Below are 14,842 nucleotides of genomic sequence, written 5' to 3' on the forward strand. Positions count from 1 at the left end.
ATTAAAAGGGTTTTTTTGTAAATCTGCGTAAATTACTGTTACATTAACCCATTTAAAAGTAAGATGTATGTCTCCGAACAACCACTTAGAAAATAAACCCATTTAAAATGATAGTTGTATATCATATATCCGCAGAACGAACAGGTACAATGCGTTCGTCTGAAGTTTAAAAGATAGGGGAATTGTTCGCCTATGTCAGCTCTCTCTGTGCATGTAAAATTGTTGCTGAAAAAGCGCCTTGAGGTCGACCCCCGGAAAAAGGACATCTGGAATTTCCTTTTTTATTCTGGAACGCATTTTATGCAATTTCAATGAAACTTTACATGATTGATTGGTATGTGAAGCACTTGTGCATAATAAACAAGTTTTTTGCTTGAATGATTTTTAGCTGAGTTATTGCCCCTGAAAAAAGGTGTTTTTTGTGTTGTCAGCTACAAAGAAGTTTGTCTGGACTACTTCCCAGAAACAATTGGTGCAGTTTGATTAAAACTTATTGTGAATGATAAATATAATGTCTAGTTATCTATCTCATTAACATCTTTCGGTTCATTGATTTTTGTCAGAGCTTTTGCCCTTTCATGACTTTAATTTTGAAATGTGTCCGGACTACTCCTGTTATACCACTAATGCAATTTTACAGAATTGATCGATAGCTCAAATTCTTGTACATTTTACACAGGTTTTTAGGTTGAATGATTTTTTGCCGCGTTATGGCTATCAGGTGGCGACACATGTGATCACTGATCGTTCTTGTTGTTAAAGATCCTGTCACTCCATTTTTAATAGTTTTATATCATAAATAAAAAATCCAAAAAGCATTATTTGTAAATATATTACCGAATTTACATTTCATGTAAATAAAGGGAGGTAATTAGAAATTCATTTTCTATAAAGTCTAAGTAAGAAATGAATGCATGTATTTTAATGATTACATTAAATACGCATAAACATTTGCAATTCATATTTTACATTTTCTTGGATGTTTGAAAATTGTTTTAGATGAACAATTGCATTCACATATAAAGTTTTACTTAAGTGTGGTAACATATTTTAATGCAACATACAGGATCTTTTAGATGATGTCCCGTGACATAATTAAAAAATTCGAAAACTAATACACTGTGAACATGATTGGTCGAACTTTGAAGGAAATGCACTGAAAAAAAACCCAGAAATAAATAAACAGGAAACTATTGAAGTCAGTTATTAACTAGACACAAGAAATCACTATGGGATTTGTCAGACTTGCAAAAAAAAACTTAGCATAAACAAAAGGCCCATGCCTCCATTTAGAATACAGCTGTCACTTTCTGTACCGTAACGTACTTTCCTCGACGTCCCTCCACTTCCCGGACTATGGCAGCTGGTCCATAGGTACAAGTTCTTGTCTTTGTTTATCGCCAACCAGAGAGTTTCAAATCTTCTGCCGATGCCACGTGCTTTCTCGGCGACGTGCATGCACCGGTGGTGTGTGAAAGTAATTGAAACATGAACTTAAGTCAGCTTGGTGATACTTTGTAGGTCATCATCTATTGTAAGAGGATGCCATCTTACTTTTTGAAACTCCTCCGTTGTAATTAATCCCAGTAACCTAAGGAAAAGTACATATGTAATGTATTTATATAAAAGGGTGACATTAGCTGTCCATAAATAAGGGACCGCCAATATACAACAGCCATTGGTCATACGTCACTTTCATTTTATATTTTTGATAATCAATAACATCACAATATAAAAATGAAGTTAAAATAATAAAATTACAACATTTTGTTCACAATTGACTTAAATTGACAAGTGTTTTTTTTGTTGTTTTTTTTTGTTTTTTATTATTTTTTTTTTTTGTTGTTTTTTGGTGCGGTACAAAAGTGACAACACATTTTAATGTCTGATTGAAACTGGTTCTTTAAAATTGTTTACTGGCTGGTGCGTTGATTTAAAACATATATGAAATAGAAACTTGTGGTATATGCATGCTAATTGTTACTTGTGTTGGTAGTCTAAAAGTTATAGGTTGTATTTGACTGAATTAATGCGTTAGCAATTCTTCTGTAGATAAAGAAGAACGATGAAGATTATAGACTACTTTCCGAGGAATTGTTACAGGTAATCTGGCATTTCATAATTCTTTGCTACATGTTTAAGAAATCATTTTAAATCTCATGAATTTGTCCTATTAGTCCTGAGATATTTTACCGCCAAAGTATTGTTTCAAGCAGTACAATGCACAAACAAGATTGTACCACTGATTTCACAATACATGTACCAGCAAATCATCAATACAATATAAAGTACTGTAAAAAACTTCTACATGTATTACATCTAACATACATCATAAACACCATGAGCGGGAAATTATACAAAGAAACATCACACGAAATATTCAGCACACTGCAGCCGGGACTAGAACCATGGGTCTCTGGATTGCTAGTCAAGTATGCTAACCACTACACCACAGCGGCCGTTGCGTTTGTTTGTTTGTTTTTGGTGGTTTTTTTTCGTAATATAACAACATAATGATAATATGTTTGCTATTTTTGTCATTTATAGGAGTTGAAAAAGATGTCAAGAAGAGACAATAGGAAGAAGAAGGAGAAATTTACAAGCTTTGGACGACAGCCGCACTCTAGAATACCGAATAAAAATACAGGTTAGTAAATACTAGTAGATAAACAACAACGCAAAATACATTCAAATAAAGATTATTTTATCTATACTTTTCAGTTAAAATTTTCAATAAACAAATTGACGGATCACCGAAATTTCTAATTTATTTAAAATTACCAATATTGTTTAATAATCAATTTTAGATGAGTAAAGGGCCGTTAAAGCAAGACTTATGATTTTTTAGTGTGTACAAGTTTTTACCATTTAAGCGCGAGACGGTCATTATTTTGTTTTTACTTTTATTAATGTCCAATGGTTTTATTGGGGGAGGAGAGGGATCAGTTGTTATTTGGAATTATGGAAACATATTACTCTCCACATTTACATGCGAAATTTGGTTAGTTACAGTCTGATTTGCCAACAGCCCTTCTCCTCCCTCACTGCTCGGCTGCCTTTCCTTTATTGTGTCTGTACCAGTTTGACACCATTTTAGCGTGCCGTTGCTTCAGAACATTATGATGGCTGCGTTCTGTGAAAGTTGCTCCTCCTTGTTGACCTTTATTCTCATGTTTTTAAGAAAAAGCTTTTTTGTCAGAAATATTTTCAGGAAAAGAAGAATCAGCGGGGATAAATAAGATGCATTCCACAAATACACCCATGTTACCACCCGAGTTTCGAAAACCACAGGTGACTTTAATCTTTTACTTACAATACGTCTAAAACTTCGATATTTTAAAATTATTTCTAACATGGTCCTTCAGTAGTAGCTAGTTTATATTGCAGTGATTTGTTACAAGTCTCCCTTTTAGTACTCTAAAACTTGTGTCAAGGTAGCAATAGGTGATTAGAGTTGCATGCCTCCAGATAAGCATTAATGTTTCAAGAAAATCAAGAAAATCAAGAAAATCATATTTTTTGTTCCAGGACATTGATTCTGTTTACATACAATATTCATGTGTACTGAATAAAAGAGACATTATATGTTATAACTCTTTTGAGAATCAACCATAACATTATGGAAACAACACAATTGTACTGTTAAAAATTTATTAAATATGCTGTATGTTGTAATTAAGGATGTAACAACACTTAAGTGAAATTTTATCTATGTATATAACTATTCTTCTAAAACAATTTCTAAACATCCTGGAATATGTACTGCAAATGTAATTCAATTATAAGTATTCATGAAAATATATGCATTCATTTTTTATTGAAAATTTTGTCTAAGACTGTATCGAAAATAAATTTCTTATTGCCTCCCTTTATTTACATGAAATGTAAATTTGGTAATATCTTTACAAACAATGCTTAATGGAACTTACAATATTGATAAATCTTCATTTGAGCATTATATTTATTATATTAAACCATAAAAATGAGTTACAGGATCTTTAAAATGATTGATGAGATACAACTTTATACCATAAGCTCCATAAAAAATCGGATCGAAAGTGTCAATAAACACAACATATTGGGGCCTCCGTGGCCGAGTGGTTAAGGTCGCTGACTTGAAATCACAGGTCCCTCACCGCTGTAGGTTCGATCCTCACTCGGGTCGAAATCTTTCATGTGGGGAAGCCATCCAGCTGGCTTACGGAAGGTCGGTTGTTCTACCGAGGTGCCCGCTCGTGCCTGAAATAATGCCCGGAGGGGCACCTAGGGTCTTCCTCCACCAATAAAGCTGGAAACAAATCGACGAAAAAATCTCGGCGGGACGCTCTAAGATGGCCCGACTTGAGTGTACGGTCGCCCATATGGGCTTTCCGGCGGCGACCTTAAATAAACGCATTTAAAAAAAAAAAGTCAATAAACACTTTATTACTTTTATTGCAGATCGAACTGAATGTAGAAGGTAGGCAATTTCCACAGTAAAATGATTCGTGAACGTTGATAAAAAAAATCCTTATGCTAATTAAATTAATTAACTTGAACTCGAGAATATTTTAATTTCAATGTATTAAATATGCAGACCATGGTATGTAAGGTAACGTTTTGAATTGATTAATGAATATATACAGACTTAAAATATATTGCTGTGATAAGATAAAAATATCAATATAATTTTTCCAGTATTATCTCATCTAAAAGATTATCTGCAAAAGAAAGGTTTACTGATAAAGATAATACATGTATTTAGATGTTACGATGTAACATAAAAATTGCAGACTCGTTTTGATTTAGTCTATCCATGAGAGATAATGTAAACGCACAATATCGCTCAGGCCAAAGCGGTATTAAAACTCCAAGACCAACGTGCTTGAAGATATGATTCCAACGGACCAGACAAGTATAACAACAACTTTTTACAGCTGCCACAAAGCACTTGACACTTGCTTGTTGTATATGTAATATTTATATAGAATAGATAAAGAAATGTGTTGATTTTTTCAAATGTTGCTGGTTTGATATACGAAAGAATGTGTCCGGAAAATTAAAGACAATAACATATATTATTGGACGTATTTATCACCATTTTTTATAATGCGGGACTAATGCAGTAAGAGCATTTTAGAATATTTTGGCGTTTTGTTTGATAACTTACGCGGATTGAAAGTGTCATCTGCAATGTGTTAATTATTTTCTTTGCGCGCTTAGCAATAATTTACTATTTAATATTCTCATTCTTCAAAATATTCATAAAAATAAGCATTTACATGGACTGCTGCTACATGAATATTTCTTGTTTTCTCTACTTATACAAATGGTAGTATTAGTCACTTTAGTCTTTCACATTAGTCATTAAAATGCAAAGCATCAAGAAATATGTGTCTGGTGAACACATAAGCGAGAAGCCATTCTGTATGGAATAACAGTGGGAGTAAAATATTCACAAAAGTGTGTACTTTATATTATACTGGAATATATGTTTTAAGATAAATATTTTATCTACACTAAGACTGTGGTCTCTTGCACACATCAAACATTGTTATTAAGGTTTTAAGTAGTGAATATTGCATTTATAATTATAGTATATTTGCGTTTTAAGTACGTACCGCTTTAATTTATCAAAAACAAATCTCTTTTCTAGTTGAAATAACTTGTCTTTTAAAGGCTTGAAGTATGCTAAAATGTAGTTTTTGTTTTTGCCTTTTTGCCATACGCAGAATGCGCATGCGCGAAATGCAACATCCGTTGCTTCGGAAAATCGTACTGTTAAAAGGTCTATCGCATTTCCATGTAGTCTTAATGTAGGTATTATTTCCAGTGTAGGTTCTGGTATGCCAAAATCATGCAATTTATATGAAGAAAATGTGGTTTAAATGTGTGCTAAACATGGTGTACGATTTGTTTTGAAAGCAAAATGTAATTGTTGATCATGCTAGAAGAGCAATGTTTTCTGTGATCCAAGAGATTCGTAAATTATGTTTACCATTATCTTTACAATTGCATTTATTTAAGTCTATGGATGTACTTATCTTTCTATATCGAAGTGATTTGAACAAATTTAGATTTTTGAGAATTTTCAATTATATTTCTGAAAGTTGTTTTATTAATTAAAATCTTCTACATGTCATTGAATGGCTTTGCAAGTCAAAGCTAGAGTTGTGTGTTTCTGGAGCAAAATTAATAATGCTAACAATAGTAAGCAATATAAACTTTTGTTTAAAACAATGCATTCTTTCTCTGCCTCAAGAATTTTTTTGAAACTCTAAATGTTTGTATAAGACACATCTAATGATCATGGTTTGTCAGAGTATTTACATCTGTAGTAAGTAGATGATATTATTCACTTTCAAAGTATTGTGAGACTTATAATATAGACTGCATGATCAATTTTACAAGATTGACATAATATTATAGATTCATCTTCTAAGTGCCTAATGTTTCCTACATATAAAATACTCATTGTGTTGAACTTCAATCTGACATGGGCAATGTGTAAATTCACCTATTACCCATTGAGAAAGACAGACATTTGGTCATTGATCGTAATCTAGTTATTGGTGGTAAATATAACTACTAAAAAACAGTTGCATATTACATGTCCTGGATGAATAAAATATGAACTGATATTATATAACACATATAATATTAAAATATGTCTAACAATCATAATCAATTTGAAAGTGCCCAATGATATACAATTTTAAACAAATCCTAATAAATGCCAGCAGGTAGACATTTTGTACCTTATTTGGTTTCTACAACCATAGTAATAAGTATAATGTACTGTTTACATTTATATATATAAATTTCCTTTGTTTATATAGATTTTTACTCCATATATTAAAATTATCACTGTAGTAAATAACTGCACTGTATTTGTTCTAAATGTTTAATTTGTTTTAGCATAGGTTTGATATTATTGTGTTGAGGTCTTTATCTGAAGGTTGACGGAAATGGCCGAAAAGGTGCGATTGATATGTGTACTTACGCTTATCATTTAGACATGTTATTTCTATGATGTACCGATAATTGAAAAAAAGTTTGAAACAGAAAGAGGAAGTTACTTTAACAATGGAGGTACTCAAATTAAAACATTAATTATTTCAAATTATTATGGAATCCATAACTGTAGTTCATTTTTTAAAAAAAAATCATTTAAATTCATCGTTTTTTAGAATTGATACAATTGAATTAAATCATTAAATCTTGCTTCAGTAAAATAAATAATTGATTTATGCATGTACTAGAAAGGAAAGGAACTTCATTAAAGATATTCTATGCTCATCTTTGAGTTAAACATTTTTTTATTGCAAACATTTATTGAAATCTATGGATTTCGTATTGAATATGACTTGCATGTATTTAAATAAAAGAATGTACAAACTATGTATCGGAATCTGTGTTCTTCTGTAAAATGAAAAGAACTGCTAGTTTTTTTTATAGAAATGACATAATTATTCATATTGTGTCGACTTACGGTTTGTAGAATTTCAAACTTTGTATGATGTCATCATGTGTTTATTTTATTTTTACAAAATACTGTGTAGCAAGTACCAATATTTTCAAATATGAACATGTGTATCTGTAAGTATCACTGTTTAGCAAAGAGTTTAAAATTTGTTTGCGCGATAAATGAGGTTATCTATGATAAACTATTCTCCATGTAACTAGTTGTCTACTCTGATATGACATACAGTTTACCATGAATATCTACTTTCAATTATTATTTTCATGGACCCACCTAAAAGGGGGGCATAGGCTACTGTGAAGGGCTATTCCTTCCATAGATAAGTTCTTTATGTTATACTTATCGGATCAATTTTTAATTGTTAATATATAGGGACCTTGCTCAAGGTCACTAGATGGTATAAGGTCAAACATCAAGATCGCCGTGTCACTTTGTGTAGAATCCTTGTCTGATCAATAAATTGATAAGAAATACAAATAAAGCTGTATGCAACTTACTAGGAATTTACTTTGTCATTATGCTATTCAAGAGTTAATGGGTAAGTCAAAATAAGTTTACATTTGGAATTGAGAAATTGTTTCACAAATGTAATCAATCATGAATCCGAGAGATACCAGTTTAAACCAGTTCATGACATGAAAGGTTATGGTTACTATTATAATTTTTTTGGATTTGTAGGACGCATATCGTATACACTTTTAAAAGGATTTAGGAAATTGTTGATTCCAACATTCACCATTATAAATCCAATGTCCCAGTGTTGTGTACAAAGATGGCAATGGTCAGTGTCACATTTAGTGGTCATAGTGTAAAACTTTTTCTGAATGTTTTGAGGCATGGTGATATAACGTGCCAAAAATGCTCAAAAGCGTAAACTAGGATATGATGCTCAAAATAGCATAGGACAAGGTCAAACGTAACGGTCATGTGTCAGATGAAAAGATATGGTGACAGACAATTTAGAGTTTTTATCACAAATGTTCAAGATCGTTAAATTGAGTGTTACCAGTATAAAAGAGGTCAATATATGAAAATCAAGGTCACCAGAGATAATACAATGTCCAGATATTGTTTAGAACAACACTTATGCATGCAATAAGGAATTTGAAAATAACTTACATAAATGGGCGGCATTGTTTCAGGCATCAGATATCAAATATTAGGTCAATTAAATTATAAAAATGTGTGTGTAGATCATTAACTTTAGAAGTCTTAAATTAATGGAGTAAATCAAAAGTGTTCACAATCACTTAATTGATATTGCACAGTAAATGTTCTTGGCAAGTTAAATGAATGTGCATTTATTTTGCTATTTTGTTTCACTTTGAAAATAGTTAACATTTAAGAATACATCTTAAATATATGATTGTAAAATGGCTCCATACAAAACACTTGGTCAATATCAAGCATGTGATCTTGGGTAATTGCACAAAAAATGTGGCATCAACTCTTTCCCATTCATTTCCCTTAGATTTGTACATGATTTACTTTATTCTGGTTGTTTAGGAAGGCAAAAGGTTGTAGATACATACTCAAATCCGTTCCTGGAACCAACCAGGACTAAGCAACAAGTGTTGCTCAAAGAAACAACGGCTTAACTGTTTGAACCCAAACGGTCAGCAATCCATAGATGTATGACTAATTAGCCTCTTGGCTACGGTGCTGCTTTCCCCCTTATTTCCCTTTAAGCCTGTTAATAGCACTTTAGATATCAGAGTTGATATGTTAAAATTGTTCCAAGTTGGATATAGCTTTTCAATGTACCACTTATTTAATTCGAACTATACATTCAATTTAACCAGTACTTGATCTTGGCTACTTAAATAGCTGCATTATTTTTTAGACTGAATATAACTTTTTTTACAGTGAATTAGTCGATAATTGAAGGTCTGTAATATTATTAATGATTACATTGATAGTATTTAGTATCATATCAACAAAAATCATGAGCGAATTGCATATACATTTAGGTGTGAGATACATGGGTCGATATCACCTATTTATATAAAACAGAATACGAGATAAACCCTATAACCTCTTCCGTGTAGGCACGACGTTAAACCCAATATAAAAGTTTATACTAAATCCATAGACACTTAATGGCAAAAATACACATATCTACTGTGTATATAAATCACAGTAGATATATTTTTAAGACGTTTCGTCGGTAGATTTTTATCGACTTGATAAGTGTGCATGTTATAGATAAAAGTTTAATAAATAATCACGGCGGGTAGACGGTCACAACGGGAGGTCGATCATAAAAAACTGTTCTCTTTTCTTTTTCTCTTTTGCCATCACGTGCCTATGACTAAATCTTCTAAAACTCAAGGTCAAACTCTTTAATTTACGTAATATTTTATAAGAATATCAAAATGATACATTTCTTTATTTATATATTAATGTTTGAAATATATATGGAAATGACTTAAGGCTAAACACACTCGTACAACTACAAACACCATGGTATAACTAAATCATGTAAACTGTAGTATACATCTGATTTTGTGCCCTTTTTGCACATTCAAATAACGTGTGAGGTACAGTAATTTATGGAATGTTCTGTATTAAAGCTACATTAAATAAATTTCATTAAAGAAAGAAATAGCTACATTTCGTTAATTAAATGTGTTTCATATCAACTCCCATTCTTATTTTGGTGTCAAGTTTTTTTAGCCTAAATTTCTGCAACCTCGTGTTATACAAATTCGATCTTGTTATGAGACGATTACATTTTTTTTTCGATCGACAGGGCTTATGCACCGTGAAAGTAAAACGATAAAAGTTTGTTTGCGCAAGATTAATCTTATATTTGCTGTGATCCACATGGTAACAATTGATTTTACCACTGTGACGTAGTGCTATACGAGGTTATAGTCTTAATTTGCTTTTTTAAATTCGTATACGAACTTTATTAATGTTACCGCGGGGATTTCATTTTGAAATCATAAGCTATGAACAATTTTTAACGAGATTTACAACAATTTTGTTAAACATGTCAACGAAATTATAGAATGCGCGATTTTTTTAGCCGATAGAAAAATATGTTAACATATTTATTTAATGTAGCTTTAAATTGTGTAAAGCTTTTTTTTACTTTATAAGTGATCAGTAAATATGTTTAAAATGTTTTTTTACAGACAGCAGCAAAATCTTTGAAATTATCGTTGCTCATTCTAAAATTGATTATTTCTGTACTGTTTATTAAAATTATGTACGGTTGTTGTCGGCGATTTATTTGGAAAATTCTAAACAAACGAGGTTTTATTTTCTTAATAACAGGGACGAGAAGAAAAACAAGAATATGACAGTAAAGAAATTGACAACACCACGGAAGCAAGCGTTGTTGCAACAGGTCAGAATGCTCAACAACAATCTATAGAAGGTTAATTTCTAAATCTTTTTTTTCTAACTCAAATATGTAATGTCTAACGTTTTTATTGCTGTATGAGGTATTTGAAAATGCGCGCGGTCGAAATTCTATTTGGATTGGCTGCAATTTTAAGACTATCCCGAAATAATAAAAAAATGTGTGAACTGTAAGAGAAGGTTATTTAGACATAAGCAAATTCTACAATTGTAAAACATCTATAAATTATAAAGCTTCTAAACTTTAGCGAAGGTCGTCATATTCATACTGGTCATAGCTTTCACAGAAGTTAGTTCAGCGGTGGGAATTAGTCGCAGAATGTGCCGAACGCCTGTGACAGAAAGTGGATGAGTGAAATATCTGATATGGGACCATGTGGTAATGCTATATACCAAATATCAAAAGACTGTCATAAGTAGTTGCTGAGAAAACTGTTACGAACATTTTCTACCATTGACGATAAATGTCGAAAAGTTAAAAGTCGGTAAACAGGAAGTGGATGAGCGACAGACCTAAAAATTAAATCCCACGATATGGGACCGTGTGTTAATGCTGTATACCAAAAATAAACATGATGTGATAAGTTGTTGCTAAGAAAACTGTTACGAAATGTTTTCCGCCCGCCCCACAACATACTATAACCAGGGTTTGCACCTGTGCAACCCAGCCAAAACAGTATTCCATCTACGCTAACAGCGATCGATAGATTAACCGCTTCTATTAAAGCTATAACCTATGTAATATTGTATTTATTAACCAGATACTTAATCAAGAGGAGGTCTCTAAAAAGCTTTATGAACATCAGTCTGTTCTCCTTTTAAATACAATACACGGTCATTTGCTAAGTGGACTTACTTAAACGGTCTTTTGATACATAATATGATATATCATAAGAATACAGTTTATATTTGCCATGTTCTTCAAACATCTTTCCCCTTCTTACTTTTTTTTCTGAAAAGTACTAAGAAAAAAAGCCCACAAAAATGCTTCCGCTGATAATGAAGAATTGCATTACCTTTTGTATCGAACAAAGTTATCGGAAAATATTATTCGCATGGGTGTTTTTAACCGCCAGATACCTTCATGACCGTTTTTACAAGACGCAGGTAAATAAGAGTAGACAAAGGAGATAAAAGTAAAATAGAGAGATGAAGTACAATGCGTAGTTAGGCATGTTGACATACATTTGATAGTCGCTAGAAAGTTTGATCATACTGTGAAGTGTTATGGCGTCCTTGGCTGGGTGGTTAAAGTCGTTGACTTCAAACCACCTGTCCCTCACCACCGCTGTGGGTTTAAGTCCCTACAGGGACTTTAAATTAATTTATGTGAGGAAGTTATCCAGCTAGCTTAAAGCTATTAAGCTTAGAGACTTAAGCTCCGTCTACTGGAATGGTCGATTCTCATTTGATAAAAATTCGGAACACCATTCATATTGCACAATTTATTTGTTTAATCAAGCAAATTCAGGAAATTTGTTATTGAATGGCTGTAGAAAGGTCGGTGTAAACATAGCGTGGTTCATTTCCTTTGCCCGTTATTTACCAGTTTTACAGATTTCAGGAAACATCCTAGGCTCAATGTTTTGTCTGCAAAAGGGCAAACCAATTGAACAAACTTAAATCTCTTATGCATTAAGGGGTGGGCAGGGGCGACATACAGTTTCTCTATACATTAAAACAGCCCTTGTTGGCACAACTAGATCAGTAGGGGAAGCAATAGTTCAAGAATATTTATATAAATGCTTTAAAAATGTGTCCGCTAATGTTTACATTATATCAATGCTTATAAATAATAAGCTGAAGCCCGAATGACGCTTTCTCGCAATTTGACTCAATATCTACAAAATGAATGACTAGACTCATTAGTTCTGCTGCAAGATCGACCGATTGTTTACAAACTGATGCTGTCTTTTGTCGTATAAAACAAAAGGCACAGACCCACAATATGTCGGGCTAAAATATGACCAGCAAAACTGTGACAGAAAAAAATGCATGGTGTAAGTTACATAAAACAGTCGGCAAAAAGGGGGCGGAGTAAACTATAAGCCGGTTAATTAGGTGCAGCGACGCGCTAACGATCCCTTGCACTTAATTTGTATAAAATTCTAATACATGTATATGAACTATAACATATACTTATTGGTCACAAAAATATAAAGGATTTTTGATATCACTTTCGTAGCTGTCATTAAACATAGTACTTTACCATGCTTCAATCGCATTTTAACAATCCAGTAAATAAAACATTTTACCGTCGTTTCCAGTTTCAGAATGCTTACATTACACTGCAGACATGGTAAACATATAAAACTAATATGCCCCTTTAATGATGAAGAAAGGAAAAACTTGGAAATATCAACAAAAACATCAACCGAAGTCGGTATAGCTTCATTTTTAAAAGATACGTTATGTTACCGCAATTCGAAGGAAAGATGTTTTGCCAGACCGAAGTTATATATGATCAAAAAATTAAGAAAATATATTGCACTGATTGTTAATATTCATAACACAGACAACTTTCCTTCATTTTGAGCGAATCGCATATATTTTTTTTTCATTGGCAAATGGCTCTTGTCCAATTAATGACACATTGAACTATCTGGAATAAAAATGCTTATTTGCTTAGGGCATTAATTGCAAAAACAACATTCGAGAACCCTTAACATGGAAACTCCATTCGAGTTTTTTTTATGAATAAATGTTAACCAGAATAAGCACAGTGGTTAAAGCGTCCAGCTTATAGGAACAGTTTTTGCCGCAATTTTGGATAAGAGTCACTTCCGGCGGTCATATTTGTTGGTAGGTGTGCGGCGCAAAAATTGGAAAATGTGAGCGGCAGTCATCTTTGACTCTTATTTTAACGAATGACATCATCGTTGTATTTTAAGATCTCCTGAAAGCATATAGATCTGACTTGTATACTCGATCTAGAGCTTGTTCGCGTCCATTGAGGGTCAGTATCTCGGCCATAAGCGGAAAAGATAGGAATGTTTGAGGCCTGACATCTGGTGCTGACCATTCTTGGTCAACATGTAAACATACCAGGTGGAATACATTTTTTAATAAAGGTCAAAACTTCATAAATCAGGCATACCTTATCTTTGAATATCAATACTACATATTTTGTGTCAAATACTTAGATCAGATTGCCATTGTTTTACAACATTGACAAAATTAAAGTTTGAAAAGAACAGCTAAATCAGCTTTTTCAAAAAATAAAATGACAGAAATACTATGCAAAATTATTGCTTTCAAAAGTATCTGCTGACAAATAGTCATAGTCATCGGGGAATGTGCCTTCAGAAGGCCTTCTGTTCTGATATATTTTTATTAATGCAAACTCCATTCCTATTATTCCATATCCTCCAATTTTATAAACTGCCGCAACTGTTTTGCCAAGAGGTTTATAATTTGTATAATCGGCAGGTTGACACAAGACTATACCATCATCAAATACACACACTCCTTTTTGTAGTGTAGTTTTAAGTTTTTCCTGACCGAATACAACATGTGTATACGTGGGCCCATATAAATCAGTATCATTTTCAAATTCTATGAATGCTCCAAGAGTACCAAACATTTATGCACCGATTGCACAACCCATCTTCACATTCTCATGATACTCATTTGAACCCCTACAAAGTGTAAAAATGCCCTCTCGAACAACCACTGGAAACCCTCCAATTTTGGTAGGAAAGTGTTTTTCACCAACTGGTATATATCCTTTAATGTGGACATAGACTGCAATACACAATTCTTTAGACAGGTGTTCTTTATTCTGAACCAACTTGCTGTCACCCTAGTAAGGTTGCTATGGTTATTCATCAATGATTTTGCATTTTCTTTCAAACTATTCTCAAGTTTTTCAATTGCTTCAGAAGTTGGACGTTTATTGTATTCTATTATTTCTATTTCTTTGTTCCGATCGGTTTCATCGACTTGCAAGAAATATCTTTGATATATAACAAAATTTTCTTCGTTTATTTTAACTGTTGTATCTGTTGTCAG

General features: G+C 32.5%; 1 protein-coding gene across 2 annotated transcripts in view; it reads left to right on the top strand.

Annotated features, from left to right (window-relative positions):
- The first annotated feature begins 1,978 nt into the window (after positions 1–1,978).
- The window catches only part of LOC132757742 (uncharacterized), a 95,531-nt gene continuing 82,667 nt past the window's right edge, over positions 1,979–14,842 (top strand). Inside the window, exons 1-4 of one of the 2 annotated variants that reach the window (XM_060749127.1) lie at positions 1,979–2,103; positions 2,548–2,647; positions 3,200–3,291; positions 4,441–4,459. In XM_060749127.1, coding sequence (XP_060605110.1) covers positions 2,560–2,647; positions 3,200–3,291; positions 4,441–4,459 — 199 coding nt within the window. In that variant the 5' untranslated portion in view covers positions 1,979–2,103; positions 2,548–2,559. The remainder of the gene's footprint in view (positions 2,104–2,547; positions 2,648–3,199; positions 3,292–4,440; positions 4,460–14,842) is intronic. The other variant, XM_060749129.1, reaches the window with a different exon arrangement.

The sequence above is a fragment of the Ruditapes philippinarum genome, unplaced genomic scaffold (genome assembly GCF_026571515.1).
Source record: "Ruditapes philippinarum isolate M1 unplaced genomic scaffold, ASM2657151v2 ctg6683_1_1_1_1, whole genome shotgun sequence".
Taxonomy (NCBI): domain Eukaryota; kingdom Metazoa; phylum Mollusca; class Bivalvia; order Venerida; family Veneridae; genus Ruditapes; species Ruditapes philippinarum.